We start from the raw sequence: 20,414 nt of genomic DNA on the forward strand, positions 1-20,414 counted from the left end.
CCTCCCGGCACACGCACTAGTATGCTACTTTGGTTCGCAGATGACAACCTTAACGAAAATTTTATACCTGAAAACGGATCCCTTGTTTGGAGGGACCGCAATGTACCCTGGGAGAGATTATACACATTAAAGAACTATTGCCTTCAGTCCCGAAAGTTTTTTTGTGAATACTATTTGATAGATATCAATGTGTACGGTGTGGCTATCACGGCATTCGCTATGGTTCTCCTGGTCTAACTAAAGGTTGTCTGATAGAAAGTACTGACAATATGATTATGATCCATCCACAGTACATATAAGCTTGTTTGTTTGTTAACTTGTTTCATAGTTACATCCTTGCAGCTGCATTATGAAGCCTAAGGTAAGCTGTATTTCCCGCCAAGTACAACATTACGACTCATGCCACCTTGACAAATAAGAGGAAGGATGTGTAAACATGATTTATTTTACAACAATTGCGAAACAAGTTATATCAACTAATATTAATCACACTTGTTTGCCCGGATGGAAACGCAGGAGGGGTCTTACTGTGGGAGGAAAGCGGAGTACCCGGGGATAACCCACGTGGTCGGTCAGGTGACCCATATTTTTTCACGTCCTATCGGGAAATCGAACCCCAGCCGCTAGGGTGAAAGGCAAGTGTGTTACCACTGTGTCACTCGACCAACAGAGAAAGGATTTGAGTTGATGGAACTTTACTTTATAATTTTAAAAAGTAAATACAGCTTGAAATGCGTATTTTTAATCCAATCGTAGGTAGCGAAAATAGCCACCCACCCGGTGGTTTCCATTGGGACACTGACTAAAGAGATAAGAAAAGTAACCAGGGTCCCCCTACAACACTTCTTATCTCCCATTTACTGTCTTTCTTTCATTGCCGTATGTTATTTTGTTGGTGTGTCCTTAACACTTACATTCCCTAGCTGTTGGTTGACCGTCAGACTCCGTGTATACATAAATATTCCCAACCGACAGGACACATAACAGGACGTCAATTCCGCAGGAAGTCCCCACTTTAGTCGTCTCATACGGTAATGTAACTGATAGCGGCATATATTATGTACATGTATTTCGTTTTCCCTGTGGATAACCATAGATTTTTTATCACAGTCACCGGATAGCCAATGACAATCTCGCAGTCACTCGGAACTCTTTGAATGTGACTACATCAATCGGAACACCTCGCCTCCGTCTGCGAACATTGGCGGCGCCATTTTTTTGTGGCATGTGATCGAAAGTAGTCCAAAATGGTTACTACTTTGGTCCGAGTCTAGTTTCGGAGAAAAAGACGAGGGGTTCCGATTGATGTAGCACAGCCGATGAGTTCCGATTGTCTCGCTGTTGTTAAGTTGTCAGTTGTCAGGGATTAAACACAAATCACGTGTTAATCGTTGGCCAGTTCACAGGATCCACTTCCGGTTCAAATAGCCAATGCATTGGCATCACGAAGTTTAAAAGCCAATATTTACCGAACACGGCTCTGATTTTGTCTCTCGTGTTTCTTGTGTCACTGATAAGGATATCATTGTCCACTTCATATGATGTTTTACCCTGTATGATCAATTTATAGCTATCGTTCATCATTGCAGTTGTCAAAATAACAAACATAAATAAAAACCACAATCCTAGAACAATGATCCCGACCCGAAAGTGAGAATAACCAAATATCCATCGAACGAAGGCCACGAAGGGAAGCACATCGATATAGAAACAGTCGCTTGGCAACACTTCCATAAAAATGAACGGGACTGCATGAACAAAGCCGATCACCGATGACAAACTAGCCCAGAATATCATAACGGTGAAATGCCGTAAGTTCCGATAGCCGATGCAGTTCCGGGCAAAGAAACAGTGGTGGTCACGTTTTAGCGAACACCGATTACAAAGCATGCAGTGGTGGCACCGAGGGGGGCGTGGCTGGTCACAGACAGCGCAATACTTCCACGACCAATAGTAGCCGGAAGTAGGGACAGTTTTGGTCCGGTCAGCATCTCTCCGCTTGGTTTGGGAATCCGTATTGGTCACTACCTGTCAAGGAACATAAGAAATGGAGTTGTCGTTCAATGGTTTGGATACATTTTACTATAACGATTTTTTTTATACATTTTTGTTTAAGATTTAAGATTTACCCATCTTCGTGTTCGCAACTGATCGGGTGCTTGACAGTACTGCGCAATAAAAGTATCGGCTTTTAATTTTTCACAACGTGTTACCTGTCGGTAATTAAACAATTTCGTTTTAAGTGAAAAATATATTGCATGACATTTTTTGGGGGGAAAAGAGCATACGTTTGGTATATTTCTAAATACTGGTAAATAAGGAAACTATTCAGTTATATAGTGTACCTGTAAAAGTGAATGTAATTCATATTCTTGTGGTGTCCCATGCAGTTGGGGATAGTAGTTCGAATCCACGGTGTATACATACCACCAGTTAATCACAACCTCAAAGGCAAGGAAGCAAACTAGGGCCTGTATGACTGTAACCGTGAGTCCGTCGTACCCTGCATACAAAAACGGGATAGCCTGAAACGTTCCGTAGTACCAAACACCCGTCACTTCCGCTATAAATAAGAAAGGGCTGTACTTATTCATGGTCCTTGGGTTAGCGCCTAGCTCTCCTCGCCTCTCGTCAAACCGCTGTAGTATTTTCTGTGGAAGTGACAGGTCTTTATCCATGGCAGTGACGCGAAGTGAAGCGAATGTCTTCATATTGTTTATTTTCAAGTGTCTGTTTCCCCAGTCTCCACACCTGGACAGGTCTCCACGCGTGTACAGGTGTAAACTCGACGTATCCAAGCACACACTCAAAACAGCGCATCTATTATTCATACCTGGATGATTACCAAGATCATACGCCAGACACTAGTCTCTGTCCTAATGCAGCTGATCATCCACCCAATTACAAGCGTCAACGTTCTTGCTCTCAATGCTGCACATTCTACATGTAACATTGTATTGTAACAAGGAGAACGATATCAGTGACACGGGTATAGTGATGGCATTAGAAAGTTTGAATGGCAGGAACAGCAGATAGTATTTTCGGTGACTGTTAATATCTGGAACAGGCTTGGTATAAGTTTGATAACTTGTGCCCAATCAATGTACGTATATATATTTGTTACGCAAATAATATATGTTTTAATCATTGTAGCTATACGTGTCCTATAATGAAAATGCCATTAAAATTACATGTGTATACATAACATCTAAATAATATCACCATCTTGTAACTAGTGGTATGGATCTAACCATCTCTCCCAACTCGGTGATATCTAGCAGTGTCCAGAAGTGTCTCTTTTCACCCCGTTAAACATCACCATCACCACCACCACCACCATCACCACATTCTGTAAACCATGTTGCTTCGTCCCCCTTTTCTAAGTATTCTCTTAATTTTACAACGTCAAGGATATATTTTGAGTACTAAAAGTATTTTAGATAGTGTTCATGTGCGAAGTTTCAGGTAATTTGTGGACTCTGACTTTTACGTCTAGATAGCAATATTCATAAACATTAAACTGGGGTCTATTTCCTTTCTATTGGTGTGTCTCCGCGTGGCTGTGAGGGAATGTATTAAGAATAAAACTGGAAAACTTCTGTGCAGTAATCAACTTCCATTTTTATTTCTTCGCAAAAACAAAACTGGAAAAAATATCCGGAATTTGAGTTATCTTTCTTTAGACAATAAACTAATATGATTTCTAAAGACCAGTAATGTCATGTACATAACATGCCCCCCCCCCCCCCCCCCCCCCCTTCCAAAAAAAAAACCTGTGCAATTTATACACTGGTCATAAGAAATCCTACCCTAACCTTCTAACCTAATGACAATAAACATAGGAATTCAATCAAAAATTAATTAGAAATACATAGTACAATGCCATACAAAATGTTATCATATCACAAATATCATGTGATATAAATCCATTCAACTGAACCAGTACAACAATGACAATTAGATTATTACTTAATATCCAATATTTGAATTATTCAAAGTTCAATATAGGAATGTACTGATGTACAGTTTTAGAAACAAGATAATCAAATTAAATTCAAAATCCACAAAACCTATGAGTGAATGATTGTAAGCTCTGTGAATAAAATCAACAATGTGTGCTACCTAATCAAAATTAAGCATATGTTGCTTTGCCAAATACTAACTATACACGAGTACTTGCAACTCTGTGAATAATATCAACAGGATGTGCTACAAGATATGTAAGAAGATAAATAACAGGCAAAATTAGCACTCTTACTATGACCTGATAATGGCTTTACTAGGTCCTGGCAAAAAAATCTAGTATGACTAGTATGGCAATACTACTCAACTTTTGTGCGATAAAATTCAACATCAAAATGCTATTTTAATAACCATGGCTAGAAGCAATATAATATTTTCAAAACATTCATCAATAATAAGATGAATGAAATACATTGTATATGATTATAGTCACAATACTAATTCAACAGTATGTCATTATGTACTACATACAATATCATTATGTAAACATGTATTACAAAATGGAATGTATGTATCAAAAGTAACTCGTACATGTATTGTTTAGTTAAGAATGTTAATAATACTGATTATCAGTAAATCAACACATTTCTAAATAAGCGGCGGAGGGCGTTGCCTAGCATTGATAGCCAAGTCACGAAAAGAAAGCCAAATTGCGTTTAGCGCTGGTGCACCCTTCATATGAACAAGGTACTTGTAAGTTCTGCCATTCTGTCTCTTTGCCAAAATTCGGTGTGCCTTGCCAGATACACTACCGGTAGACGAGACGTCGGACGGGTTGAAGTGGTCCACATCACGGAATCTGACCGGTTTTCGGACAATACGTTTTGGCCTTGGAGCAGATACAGGTTGAGCAGGAACTACACTGTTTCCTGGGTGACGGCGGCTCGTGTAGAAGCTTCACGATTTCGATCATTTGAACTGTGGTCGGTGGGCTCAACAGATGGATCGACTGTGGAGTCAGATGAAAGAGATTTTCCTCCGTCAACAACATCAATTTCAGAATCGCCTTGTAAACTGTGGCATGTGGGCTCGACAGAATGACTGAAAGTGGAGTCGATTGAGCGAGGGTCTGTGTCATCGACAGGCTGATCACTTTCGGAAGCACGGTTAATGGGCTCAACGGAAATGTCACCGGTTGAATCCGAAGATTCTTGATTGTCTTCGAAGAATCTAACTGGGGCCGTTGTGCGGATATATGAAATCTTGAGCCTATTGATATGTACAGGCCTCGGAAGAGCTTTGTTTGTCTCCTTGTTGCGCAAGGACACCATGTGTGGTCAATAACCACAAATGGACATACATAACGGTCTTGCAATTTTTGTCCTCGACCTGTAGGGTCCTTGGTCATAGTCACCTTTACCAAGATCCAAAGGTTTAGTCTTTAAATTAATCCGATTATGCAGAGCAACTTTAGTTGCAACAGCATTGTTCATTGATTCTTTTCAAATAAGCTCAAGCCGCTTGGTCAGCCCTGTGACATAAGCGTGAACATCCTTTGGAAGTTCATGTTGCGACAACTGAAAACGTAGTCGATCTCCATACATAATTTCAAATGGTGAATAGCCAAGTGTTCCATTCACATTGATGTTAATAGAAAAGACAATAGAAGACAACACATGGTCACATTGATGGCCTTTCTGGAAGAATGGAGTCAGCCTTTCAGCTAGAGTACAGTCGACGGACCGACCCCAAACAATGGTGTGCAAAGCTTGGCGTAAAGTCATGATTAATATCTAATATCCGACAAACCTCGCGTGTACACCGCGACATAAAATCAGTACCCTAGTCAGAAATGAGTGTCTGACATGTCCCGTACGTGGTGATCAGAGAGTATAATGCTTCGGAAACAGACACCGAATCTTTCGCTGGAATCGGCAGTGAAACCAAAATCTTGCTGAACATGTCGACTGCCGTGAAAACATAACTGTCCCCTGTGAGAATGAGGTATCGGTCCATATAAGTCCATTTCCCAAACTTCAAACGGTTTTGATGGGATGGGATACATCACAATTCCAGCTTTGGTATGAACTTTTGTAGACTTCCGGGCTTGTCATTGAGGACATGAGCGAACATAATCTGCAACAACGGTCGAAAGCCTTGGGAAGTAATAATGCTCCTTGATGGTATCAGTGGTATGTTGGATACATCCCTGTCCTCCCATCGTGGAATCGTGATAAAGTTCAAGGACATCTTTAACCATTACTTGTGGTAGAGCTAGCTGGTATTGTTGGAGTGGTTTTTTCTTTTCGCCTTGGCAACACGTGAATGAAGGAGCATGCCTTCCAAACGAAGGAAATCTGAACACTCCAGAAGAATTGTACGGGATGTTTTTTTAGTAAATTGATAGTTCCTGTCTCTCCAGATAAGAAATGATTGGTCCAAACTTCGAATCCTTCCGCTGCATTTTGAATATGCTATTGTGGTCAAAGTTTACCTTCTCCATGTCTGTCAAGCCTTTAAGGCAGACATTGTATGGTCGGATGGCGAATCAATGTCTGTTGATGCAGTGAAATGTTTAACATCGGCATCATCATCTTGTAGTGAAAGCAAACTGTTCGTGTCCTGAAGCATCGTTCTGGGTAGTTGCTATGAATATATTGTCTTCAGAAGTAGATGTTATTTCTGACGTTGAATCTTTCTCGCTAAACTCACAATCAATCCGCTTCTTCATTTTTCCAGTTTGACTGTCAACCGGAACATAAATATTGTTCTTGTCATTGTGAGTGTTGCCTCTAATGTCAGCTTTGTCCTCTGAGCCATGAACCACTTGATCCTTCCTTAAAAACGAACGAAGGATATCTGATGTGACGAGTCTTTCGCCTTCTGTTACTCTGAGCATGATGTTGGTCTTCGGAATCACCGTCATATCCGTCATACGACATCGTTGTACGACATCTGATGTATTTCCGGACTCACTGGGATAACACTGGTACAACATGTATCCAATGCCATGTGAAGATGTATCAACTGCCAGATGGAAAGGGATGTCATAGTTGGGAAAGGCGAGTACTTTAGAATGTACTAGTAAGTCCTTCAATCGTTGCAAAGCCTCTTTTTGTAATGTTGTCCACCGGAAAGGGACCCCCTTCCTGGTCAGGCGAAGTGAAGGTTCAGCAACAGGGCTATATTGCGGAATGTTTTTTTTCGAAACCAGTTGAACATGCCTAGAAGTCTACGCAACCCTTTGGGGTCCGTCGGTGTAGGGAGATCTCTGATTGTTTGAACTCTTTCTGGAGGTGGTGAAATCCCGTCCTTGGAAAAGCGGTGACCTAGAAACACACAGGACTCTTCTGCATTACATTTCCTTGGCCCAAATTTGAGTCCTGCAGATTTTAGTCTCTGAAATACCTCTAATATGTCCTTCAAATGCTGATCAAAGGTTGCAGATGTTATCAAAATGTCATCAAGATAACATAAACACGACTTAAATGTTAATCCCCTCAGTACTTTATCCATGAGTAATTGAAATGTACTCGGTGCTGAACTGAGACCCATGGGAAGGCGATGAAACTTGAAGGTTCCGAAACATGTATTACAAGCTGTATATTTAGAACTGTCAACGTCGATAGGCATTTGAAAAAATCCTGAACTCAAATCTATTGAAGTAATGTAGCGAGGAGTTTGATTTGAGAACGACTCGGTTAGTTCTTGTAGATTCGGAATCTCGTATTGAAATGGCTGCGTTTGAGCATTTTAATATCGAAAGTCAACACAAAACCTGAATTGAGATAAACTAGACTGTCTTGTGATTGGCTGTTTTGGCTGACTGGTCTGTGCTCTCTTAGTGACCAACACAACAGGATTTGTGATGATAATTTCTTCAGTCTCGCTGACTGGTACAATGATCCCTTGTTCAAGCAGTTCATCCAACTGATGACGAAGAACTTCTCGCTTATCAGGAGGAGGTAACCGATATGGTCTTTGGTGCTTTGGTTTTACATCCGGTTTCAAAAGAATCTTGTGTTGAACAACCTTCGTGAAACCTAATCCAGGATTTTCTTAAGTCATAAACAAATCCTTGTGGTTTGATAGTAATGGTCCGAAAGATTAAAATTTGCTTGAAATCGAAATCATTACATTGAGTATCTGTATCATCAGATGATGTTGAAAGCTGAATGTTTTGCACAACTTTTTCATCGACATCGGAAACTTCATCCTCGGAAGAAACGTGGTCAAAATGAGCGATCGGCTTGCCCTTAAAAATAGTGATAGGCGATGATGTTGGGTTCAAAAGCTTTACTGGAACAGTGTTCTGTTGTGAAACTGTGACCAGGGTCTTGGCTACAGGAAGGTGACTGTGAGCAGTGAGCATTGTAGGAGCTACTAGTACACATTCCTTGACATCCATATATGGCTTGAACTGGTAACTGTCCACATATCACTACTTCAGAATTTGGCTGAATGGTGGTGCGCTCCATGCATCTCACACGTGTTGATGGAAAGTTATATGAATTGTCCGCAAAGTTGAGAATAACAACTTTCTCTCTTAAATAGCAAGATCCCAGAATCAACGGATGTGAAGTATGTGGCAAGATATGAGCAAGAACATTATGTACCCTGTTTTGTACTCGTATCTCGAGGATTACAGTACCGAAGATTGACACCGACTGGTTGTTTGTCCTGATAGTTGCGTTTGTACACCGCTCTAAGACGAGTAAAATGTTTCTTAACTTCAAATTTGATTCAATCAAAAAACAGTTCCTTCTCACTTTATTAATTGGTCTCCACTTTTAAGAAAAACTAATTTTAGTTTTATCAGTTTTTACTAACAGTTTCCATGAATTAGCGTAAACAAATAAACTATTCCAAATATTTTGTAGCTCTTCAGCCGATTCAGCATGTAGCAGTAAACTAAGCACTAGATAATCAGTACACATAGATAAAAAGGGACTAAGTTCACCAACTTTATACAGCTAATAATAACAATAATAATATATAGTTATACCGTTATTGATAATAAAATCATTTTCAAAATCATTACTTTACACGGTATATTGAAAACATAATTGGAAATAAAAAGTTCCCTGGGCAATGCCCAGATTATTGTCTAAAAAACTTTTTCCATCTGAAAGATGGAACACATATCTTTTTTAAACATAGCTTCTAAAGAAACGATTCAGTCAAAACATTGGAGATGATCCTGACATCTGAGTCTGATGACCTTTTCTTTACTTTGCAGCTGAAGGAAGCTCTGCAAAAATACTGTTAAACAAAAGGTGGGACTGTTATAGGCTAATTAAAAAAAGGATAACTGCTTTAAATGCATTTATTCTGGATCAACCAACACACCACATCCTGCCTCCACCTAATTAGTGTTGTGTATTGTGCCTATAACTGAAGTTTTACAATAGTGTTAAATTCCAGCAGTAATATGATTATCACCAACTCATTATTGAATCAGAAACAGACTAACCAAAGACATAGTAAGTCCTAGACGTCGATTTTTGGATTTTCTCTGATGTGGAAATTTCCCCGACGATGTTGTCCTCATCTTCATCAAGTACGTGTCTCGCTCCATTAAGCAGCCAGTAAGATGAAAATCTTGATTTCCGGTAAAAAATTCACACATGGCCAATCTGCCACATGAAATGATAAGTTTATAAAATTATGATGATCAAGTGTTAATTGCAATGTTGTAATATAATTACAATGGTTCCCAAAAGTTCCATAGGTTGCTTTGTATATGAATTGCTTGCATAATTGATATACAATGTAAATATATGTACATCACAAATGCCATTATTGTAACAAGGGGTCATACCTATCTCAATCAATCATAGTCACATTGTAAGAAGCTACCTATGCGATGTAATTGATGAAATATATAGATACACTTGTAGTAAAGATAGAGCATCCCATGAATATAAATAAAGGTAAAACATCACATTGTGAATTTACTGTTACACTGTAAATGTCTGATATTTCGCATGATATTTATTTTCATGTTAATACACAAGGAGTCAATCTCTAATGAAAATTCCTCCCGATCATTTCTACAAACAAGAACTTATAAGATAGTGTCCATGTTGATTATGTCATCATTGACACTTCTAGGTGAGTACAACTATGACTACGCAGTGTCAAGCGATAGTCTGTACAGCTGTCGACACGGGTGACTTGCCCCGACATTTCCCCCTCCACGTGGTGAAAAAATCGTCCGGATTATTGCGGGAAATTTACTAATGAAAAGTACGTTCCGTTCCCAAAATGGGGTTCCGGAATCGGAATCGGAATCGGAATTTCCGGACTGGTGAGTACAAATAACGTTACGGAAATCCGTTCCCGTGCATTTCCGTCCGGACTGCGAGTTTTCCGGACTATCGGCTTCCGGATTACCGCGGGTCCACTGTATTCGTGAAATTAAAGTTATCTAAAATACCACTTTTCTTGTTGAATGCTGTATTACCATTGGGGCAAAATATGATAACACTGCATATTTAGCATTGTACTATTATGATTTGTTTCATTAAACATAAATATTGAAATAACAAAGAAAGTCTCAGCAAAATATGAATAAAATAAAATGGAAAAAGAAAGTCAAAATAATTTCAACTCTGAAAACTTACGACTGCTGGAAATATCAGTTAACAAGTCTATAAAGTATTACTTGTACAAATTGTTTCCAGCTTCTTGTTACATCGATCATCAATGTCTACTTTATTTTATGCAAAAAAACAATTGTAAATAAAAATCAGAAACCCATAAATCAAGAGGCAATATTATATCTATAACAAAATGAATTGTTGGAAATCAGAACCAGTATTAAAAACATGAAAAAAGGAACTATTTCCCAAAGATACAACACAGGCACAAAATATCTCCACTTCTTTGTTACATCTCTAGCCTATTTTAAAATAGTCAACATATAATCAGTCTCCAAAGATGTAACATGGATACCAAGCAATTTCTACGTCCGAGTGAAATACGATTCATTTTCCAGAACAGGCATGCGTATCTAGATTATTTTTGTCCTGCTGAAGTTCAAGATTATAAAACAATATCAACCTATCACATCTGCAGCTACACAATCTGGTCCATACCTCGAGCTCTGTTTGCGCCAAAATTATAAAATATAAAATACCAAACAATATAAATGGCTGTAAAATCTTGGCATACCACTTGATGAAAGCCGTTTTTAATTATATCTCCTTCGTTGTTATGTCATTTCCTTAAAAAATCATAACTTATGTCTGTTGTGCATGTATCAATCGTGTTTGCATAAAAAAGAAAATTAAAAAAATTAAGAGGGACGTAACAGCTACTATACTTACATCTGATCGCCCATTTCTGCCCAGTTTTTGCAGGTGAATAAAAAACTATAATTAACCGACACAGTTACGTGATGTCTAATGCCGCAGGTGGGTTAGCATGCCGTATGCAGGCCGTAAAACCAGTATTTTGTTGTTTTCAAATGTTATTTATAATTATGTTCAAAAGATGTAACAAATGGACACAACGGCATACTTATAAACTCAGACAACATTTTTATCCAGCCCATAGGTGGACTCGCATATGTTTGTTTTACGATTCTGCTTTAATACGCTTCCTCTGCGAATTAGTGACGGCTACTTCTCGAGATCATCTCAAGTTACGAGAGAATAAGCATTTTGTGAGATGTAACATTTTGGACACCAAGAGTTACTTCTTCCTAAAATTTTCGTCAAAGTTCATTTTCAAGCGTTTATGTTTTGTTATATAATGATAATTAAATCATATTAAAAATGTGAATTGCAACTTTACTTATCCACAAGAAAAGTAGGCCTACACGGGTCGCGTCTATTGAAAATATTTAAAAGTGATTATCAACATTGAACACCCCTGTGGGGACACAACAAAACGTAACAAATATAGGCGGACACCACAATCAAAATACTAGTTTATATACTGGAATTATTTAAAAACCGAATATTGCGTAATACGAGATATATTCGATGTCTTTATAAAAGCACCAAATGCAAGCAGAAGACAACATTCAAGTTGCTCATATTTTTATATATATTTCGCTTTTAAAATAGATGTAACAATCATGAAGGACTAAAAAAAACTGGTTCATTACTTCACGGATTTACGGCCTGGAATTTCCCCATCTTGTCACTGTGCCGGAACGGCGTTCTGATTATTATATTGAATCTTAGTGGTGCGCTAAAGTCATTACCTCCCTTTGGTGACGTCACCACTTTTTGCGTAGTTTTTCGCAGCGTTGTGTTCTTTAGCAGACGACACGAATTTTACGTCTTTTGTAAGTTTCTGGTGTTAAATACCACACATTTATAATTATCATTGTATTTGAAAGATAATCCTATATATCGTGGATATTGTATATACGAGATTTAGATGAAAAAAGTTGATAAATGAAGTTTGTTTGTTTAGAAAGTGTCAGATAATCGGATAAGTTCAATGTCCTATGGTTGACGAGTTATACTTTCATGTTAATTATTACCAAGCTCTCGCCAAGTCAATTGTTCATGAGGTGTGTTTATAAAATTACATTGATTAACGTCAATCGTGTCATCAGAATACCATAAATATTAGTTTACGTGCTAGTTAGTCATTTTTATTGTGAAATGTTGTTCATAAGTTTTTCGTGATTGAAATCATATTTACATCTGTGTCTGACACCCGGTACAATATATAGCAATGAACAATGTGATTTGTATGGTATAAATCCAGTATTGTTATTTCGTGCAGAATATGGTTCCATCGCTCTGTATGGTACAAATCTAGCACTGTCAGGTTATAGAGAATATGGTTTTATCGTTCTGTACGTAACTGATAGTAAGTTTTTGTGTTCTTGCAATGAATCTCGTTGAGAGTATTAATATATCCAGTCTTATGTTACGTGTGTCGTGAGAGCATGAATGCCCAGCTGGGTGTCCCTACAGCGTAAGTTTATACAGTAAATTCTGTTTAAATGCATATGCTAATATGCTATTCATGAATTTCATTGAAGTATGTCTGTATTATTAAGTAACTACAGTTTAGTGTTATTGTCAGGTTATTCGACAGTATTTCATGTATTTAGGCAGTATTAACTGTATTGACCAATAATTCGGTTAAGGAAAGAATGATGCAGAGACCTTTTACATTTTAAAATAATTCTAATAATTGTATGTCGATATTTTCATGATGATCTTGATGTATGAACTTATATCGACAATAGTCCATGTTGATTGGTTACATATTACACACTAGGTTTTTTGTAAATTAGATACTAAATAACATAATGTATTACATTATGTAGTATTACATTATGTACATCATTATAAAGAGCAAGTTGAAATAAGATGATATGCTACAGAAATGATACTATTCAATGTATCTAATTGCAGGTTCATAGAACAGTTTTGTATGATATTAATGTACATGTAGGGTTATCACATTATTATGTACTATATTTGTAAGAACTGTTTTGCTTGTATCATTGCAGTTCTTACGGTGCTACAGTTGATGGTTAAAATAAACATTGATGGTACCCGTTTTCTGTCTGCCAGTCTTATTCGTAACGCACGAGAGATGAGGGGCAGAACAGTAAGAAGCTGGGACAGTGGGCTAGAATGAGACACGACACTTCGACCAGAGCATTGGTAAGGTAAGATCTTGCAGCTATGTTGAATCCCCAAAGCCATATAGACGACGAGATAGGTTTGGAGCGAGCTGATGACAGATATCCAGCTCGTTTAAGAAGCCTGACGGATGTAGCCATGGAAGAATTCCAAGTGCGAGTTCAGCGGTTTAAATCCAAGTTATATGGAAGATGGGAGGCAGTTAAGTCGAAAATGGACCAAGCTGCTAAGTGTGCAGATACTATCGATGCTCTGAAGAAATCGGATCATGAGTTGTGTTTGTCGTATGGGGAATACCGTCTAGTGTCGCGAGATTACGCAGGGTACCTGCAGGATATGAGGACAAAAGACAGTATATCATTTTATGATGAACTTTTAAAGTATGATAAAGAAAACGATATCTTTGTGAAGGATGTTCTTCAACAGATTGATACCAGGAGTTTAAACGTACACGAAATTAGGTCGTCAAAATCTGCAAAGTCCAGAGCTTCGAACCAGTCTTCAGAATCAACAAGGATGAAAGCTAAAGCAGAGGCAGCTAAAGCAAGGCTTGTTTTTGTCCAGAAAGAGGCGGAACTCAAACGAAAGAAAGCGCTCTTAGCTGAGAGAGATTCCTGGGCTCGTGCCAAAACAGAGAGGGAGAGAGAAGAAATCGATGTAGATTTAGAGCTTATTAAGGAAGAGAAATTATGTGCGGAAGCTGAAGCAGAGGCCACCGTATATGATAACTTGATAATCAAGGATGAATGGAGGGCGTCAAGAGAATCTCTCAAGGTACCAGAGGAAGATCCAGTTGAAAGGACTAGACAATATGTGATTGAGAACAATGGCAGCTTCGAGACTTATATAGATCAAGCGAAAGATTTTCAGTCCCCTGATCGGAATCATAGTCACGCACATTCTTATTCGTCGATAGGGGAACAACCAGATTATACAGCTCCTCCTACGACCACTCACAGACCGCAGACTCCACCTTTAGATCCCTCCTCAGCTAATGCTATGTTTGGAGATTTCACGAACTACCTTCTTAAGAAAGACCTCATATCATATCGTTTCACTAAGTTTACTGATGATCCTGGTATATATGGTGTATGGAAAACCTCGTTCAAAAACGTCCTTTCTGAACTGAAGGCCACACCAGATGAGGAGATGGCTTTGTTGACTAACTGGCTGGGGCCAGAATCCTCAAGACAAGCTATGAATATGAGAGCAGCAAACGCGCACAATCCTGCTGGTGGTCTTAAGAGGATATGGAGTCGTCTTGATGAGCGGTATGGAGCTCCTGAGTTAGTGGAAAGTACACTACGTAAGAAAATCAAGAATTTTCCTGCCATAAGTCCCAAGGATTCTAAGAGATTGTACGACCTTGGGGATATTCTTTCAGAGATTGAAAGCGTCAAGGAAGATGAGAGATACAAACAGATGTTATCCTTTTACGACACGTCTTGGGGAGTGAATCCTATTGTAGCTAAGCTTCCATCCCATCTGCAGAACAAGTGGTTTACTAGAGCTTCAAGATACAAAATTGAAAACAAGAAACTTTTCCCTCCATTTTCTTACTTTGTAAGATTTATCCAGGAAATGAGTTCTACTTTAAACGACCCAAGTTTCGACATACATGCTACTACAGAAGAAGTTAAGCCTTCTGGAACACAGAATAAGAGACAAGACAAAGTGTTCGTAAAGAAGACAGAAGTGGATACGGAAAGAAAAGAAGTCAAGTGTCCCCTTCATGAATCAAATTCTCACTCGCTCAATGAATGTAGAAATTTCCTTAGAAAGAACATTGTAGAGAGGAGACAACTTTTGAAGGATTATAAGATGTGTTTTAAATGCTGTAAGTCTACTTCGCATATGGCACGGAAATGTACTGCGACTATAAACTGTAATGAATGTGGCAGCACAAGACATTCTACAGCTCTTCATGATCCTATCAACACATCTGATAAACCAAGAAGTCCAAAACCTCAAGGCGGGGAGCAGGCTGAAAAAGTCACCAATAAATGTACAGCTATCTGTGGAGAAGGGGTCAGCGGTAGATCATGCGCCAAGACGCTCTTAGTCGACATATATCCTGAAGGACAACCTGGAAAGTCAATCACTGTTTACGCTGTTTTGGACGATCAAAGCAACCGCACATTAGCGAGTTCGGAACTTCTCGATGCCTTGGGTATTGCTGGAGACGAGATACGCTTTACCATTTCGTCGTGTGCTGGCACTTATCAGACATCAGGAAGAAGAGTTGATGGCTTGGTGGTCCGTGCTATGGATGGTTCTTCTCAGCATGTTCTTCCGACAGTGATTGAGTGCGATATACCTCAAGATATTACAGAGACGGCTACGCCAGAGGTGGTCGCCCACCAGGAACATCTCAGAGTTTTAAAAGATGAGATTCCACCCTACAGACCGGAATGCTTCATGGGACTTCTGATCGGTAGAGATGTACCTGATGTTCATCATGTTCATGAACAGATAGTGGGACCTAGAGGATCAGCCTTTGCACAGAAATTAAGCCTTGGATGGGTTGTCGTAGGCGATGTTTGTCTGGGAAAAGTACATCCCCCTGACTCCGTGACCGTGTATAAAACATCAATAGTAAGCGGAAGAGGAACTATATTCCAACCTTGTGAGTCGTACATGGCAGTAAAGGAAAGCCAACAGACGGATACGGTCTTCGCCAAGACTAAAGACGACGAAAAAGTTGGGTATTCAGTAGAGGACAGGGAATTTATCAACATCATGAAAGAGGAATGTCATATGGACGACAACGGTTTCTGGACTGCCCCCTTACCTTTTCGTAATCCTAGGCTTAAGATGCCCAATAACAGAAAATTAGCATGGAAAAGAGCAACTATTCTCGATGCTAACCTGAAAAAGAATACTACCAAGTGTGAGCATTTTGTTAAGTTTATGGAAAAAGTCCTGGATTCCGGAGCGGCAGAAGTGGCCCCACCTTCATCAGGAGAGATGTGGTATTTACCCATATTCGGGGTATACCATCCCAAGAAGCCGGAAAAGATCCGTGGCGTTTTCGACTCTTCGGCTATCTATCAAGGTGTTTCGCTCAACAGTATGCTCATGTCTGGACCGAACCTCACTAACAGTTTGCTATCGATATTGATTCGCTTCAGGAAGGATGCCTACGCCATCACTGCAGATATAGAACAGATGTTTTATCGTTTTCTGGTCAAGGAAGAGCATAGGGACTATCTAAGATTTCTGTGGTATCAAAATAACGACCCTACGCAAGAGCTGATCGACTACCGCATGAAGGCACATGTGTTTGGAAACAGCCCGTCGCCCGCTGTTGCCATGTTTTCCTTGTGCAAATCTGCAGAAGGAGCTGATGACGACGTCAAGGACTTTGTTGAACATGACTTTTATGTGGATGATGCTATTCTATCTCGTCCTACAGCTGATGAAGCTATCGACTTAATCAAAAGAACACAGAAGGTTCTTCGAGACAATGGTAATATTCGATTACACAAGATTACTTCCAACAGTGCGGAGGTGATGAATTCTTTTCCGGAGGAAGATAGGTGTCAAGGTTTGAAATCGTTGGATCTGGAGGAAGACGTTCTTCCCATACAACATAGTTTAGGCATGTCGTGGGATCTTAACAGGGACATATTTAAGTTTGATGTCAATGTCATAGAGAAAACTGGAACGCGCCGCAACATGTTGTCAGCGCTCAATAGCATATTTGACCCTATCGGCTTCATTTCACCAGTAACTATTCATGGACGTATTTTGTTAAGGGAACTTACTACTGGTACTGCGTGGGACGAAATCATTTCCGACGAACAGCAAGAGAGATGGAACGCTTGGACTTCTTCACTTCAACACTTGGGAGACGTGCAAATCCCTCGTATGTGTGTTCCTATATCTCTGACTACGGCGAAATCAGTACAACTTCATATCTATTCAGACGCATCCGAGAAAGCCATAGCGGCGGTAGCCTACGTCACATCTAAGGACGACAATGAAACTCATACGGGATTTGTTATGGGCAAGGCAAAGTTAGCGCCCTCTCAAGGACACTCAATTCCCCGACTCGAATTGTGTGCTGCTGTTTTGGCCGTAGAGGTTGGTGAAACGCTTAGCGACGCGCTTGATATTCCGCTAGAAACTATTAGATATCATAGTGACAGCAAAGTAGTGTTAGGGTACATTTATAACAAGACCCGAAGATTCTACAATTACGTCGCAAATCGTGTCGAGAGAATTCTACAAAGCACTCGATCTGACCAATGGTCCTACGTTTCCACAAATAAAAATCCAGCAGATCAAGCTACTAGAACTTCTGTTACCGCCGATAAACTTGACCTCAGTATGTGGCTTCAAGGACCAAACCCGGTGTGCGAGGATAGTGAAACAGAAAAAACGTTGATAGACCCCGACATTGATAAAGAAGTCAGGCCGGAGGTTGTGATTACATCGCGAAAGACTTCTGTGGAGAAGAACTTTTCGGAAAGATTTAACAAGTTCTCGTCATGGCAAAGACTTAGTAGTGGTATAGCAGCTCTCAAGAGAGCTATTCGTACCTCACCTACAAAACCGCAAATCTTATGTGACAAGATAGACATGCTAAGACAATCTCAGGAATTCATCATTGGACAAGTTCAAAGGGAATCTTATCATGAGGAGATGTCTTGTCTTAAAGACGGAAAACCTATCAATGCAAATAGCTCTATCAGGAATCTCAACCCTTTTCTAGACTCCAAAGGACTTTTAAGGGTCGGAGGTCGTTTAAACAAAGCCGAGCTTCCAGTAGAAGAGACTAATCCTTGGATTCTCCCAGGCAAGAGTCATGTGTCAAGGTTAATTGTGCTTCATTACCATGAATCAGTTTGTCATCAGGGTCGCAATATTACAGAGGGTGCTCTTAGGAGTAATGGTTTCTGGATTGTAGGAGCCAAAAGGCTCGTATCGAGCATCATTCATCATTGTGTCAAATGTAGAAAACTTCGAGGAAGTGTAGAAATTCAACAGATGGCTGATTTACCAGCGGACCGTCTTCAACCTGGACCGCCGTTTACATCCGTCGGAGTGGACGCCTTTGGTCCTTGGTCCGTTGTCACCAGGAAAACGCGGGGAGGCGCAGCAAATTCTAAACGATGGGGTATTCTGTTCACATGTTTGACATCTAGAGCGATTCATGTCGAAGTTGTAGAGGAGATGAGTAGCTCGTCGTTTATCAACGCTCTCCGTCGTTTCGTGGCCCTCAGAGGCAATGTCCGTGAATTCAGATCTGACCGTGGAACTAATTTTATTGGAGCAACGGACAGCCTTCATATAGATGCGATCAATGTCACCGATAGTCCCGTGAACAAATATTTATACAATTCCGGTGTGGTGTGGAAATTCAATGCTCCCCATTCCTCCCACATGGGAGGGGTGTGGGAAAGAATGATTGGGCTTGTGCGTAGAATTCTGGATTCAATGTTGTTAGGTGCCGCATCTAAGTGTCTCACACACGAAGTGTTAGTTACATTCATGGCCGAGGTGTGTGCAATTGTAAATTCTAGACCGGTCGGACCGATATCTACCGATCCAGAATCGCCAGAAATTCTGAGTCCGGCAGTCCTACTAAATCAGAAAGTAGGCCAAAGTGATCAAATATCCTCTGTTTCCGTTTGTGAAAAAGATTTCTACAAGTCTCATTGGAAAAGGGTACAACTACTATCGGACGTGTTCTGGAAAAAGTGGCATGACGGTTATCTCCAATCGTTACAACAAAGAAGGAAATGGACAAACGCTCGTCCCAACGTTCGTGTCGGAGACGTCATTCTTCTAAAGGACAAAGGACTTCCGCGCAATGAGTGGTCTCTCGGTTTGGTACAAAATGCTATACCCAGCGAATGCGATGGGAAAGTTAGAAAGGCTGAAGTGCGTGTTGTGAGGAACGGAAAATCAACTGTGTTCGTGCGACCTATCACCGAGATGGTCATTCTTGTTGAGAACAGTAACTAAGTGCGTTATTAGTCGAACTGTGTGTTAATTTAAGTGTATAAAGTTTATAAACTTATTGATTATAATGTAAAAATGTTTGTATGGTAATATTAGATGATATCTATAATATCAGACGGGGAGTGTGCCGGAACGGCGTTCTGATTATTATATTGAATCTTAGTGGTGCGCTAAAGTCATTACCTCCCTTTGGTGACGTCACCACTTTTTGCGTAGTTTTTCACAGCGTTGTGTTCTTTAGCAGACGACACGAATTTTACGTCTTTTGTAAGTTTCTGGTGTTAAATACCACACATTTATAATTATCATTGTATTTGAAAGATAATCCTATATATCGTGGATATTGTATATACGAGATTTAGATGAAAAAAGTTGATAAATGAAGTTTGTTTGTTTAGAAAGTGTCAGATAATCGGATAAGTTCAATGTCCTATGATTGACGAGTTATACTTTCATGTTAATTATTACCAAGCTCTCGCCAAGTCAATTGTTCATGAGGTGTGTTTATAAAATTACATTGATTAACGTCAATCGTGTCATCAGAATACCATAAATATTAGTTTACGTGCTAGTTAGTCATTTTTATTGTGAAATGTTGTTCATAAGTTTTTCGTGATTGAAATCATATTTACATCTGTGTCTGACACCCGGTACAATATATAGCAATGAACAATGTGATTTGTATGGTATAAATCCAGTATTGTTATTTCGTGCAGAATATGGTTCCATCGCTCTGTATGGTACAAATCTAGCACTGTCAGGTTATAGAGAATATGGTTTTATCGTTCTGTACGTAACTGATAGTAAGTTTTTGTGTTCTTGCAGTGAATCTCGTTGAGAGTATTAATATATCCAGTC

The 20,414-nt window shown here is 39.6% G+C and overlaps 2 protein-coding genes across 2 annotated transcripts; one reads left to right on the top strand and one right to left on the bottom strand.

Annotated features, from left to right (window-relative positions):
• Positions 1–425: 425 nt before the first annotated feature.
• On the bottom strand, positions 426–2,907 carry LOC117336473 (probable protein S-acyltransferase 12). Its single transcript, XM_033897022.1, has 2 exons — positions 2,346–2,907; positions 426–2,028 (listed from the first exon to the last, which is right to left on the bottom strand). Exons 1-2 carry the CDS (start codon positions 2,829–2,831, stop codon positions 1,378–1,380), a joined length of 1,137 nt encoding a protein of 378 aa, XP_033752913.1. The 5' UTR covers positions 2,832–2,907; the 3' UTR covers positions 426–1,377.
• Positions 2,908–13,628: 10,721 nt separating this feature from the next.
• On the top strand, positions 13,629–19,559 carry LOC117336653. Its single transcript, XM_033897262.1, has one exon. It carries the CDS (start codon positions 13,629–13,631, stop codon positions 19,557–19,559), a length of 5,931 nt encoding a protein of 1,976 aa, XP_033753153.1.
• The last annotated feature ends 855 nt before the right edge of the window (positions 19,560–20,414 follow it).

This window comes from Pecten maximus, chromosome 10 (assembly GCF_902652985.1).
Source record: "Pecten maximus chromosome 10, xPecMax1.1, whole genome shotgun sequence".
In the NCBI taxonomy this organism is placed as follows: Eukaryota; Metazoa; Mollusca; class Bivalvia; order Pectinida; family Pectinidae; genus Pecten; species Pecten maximus.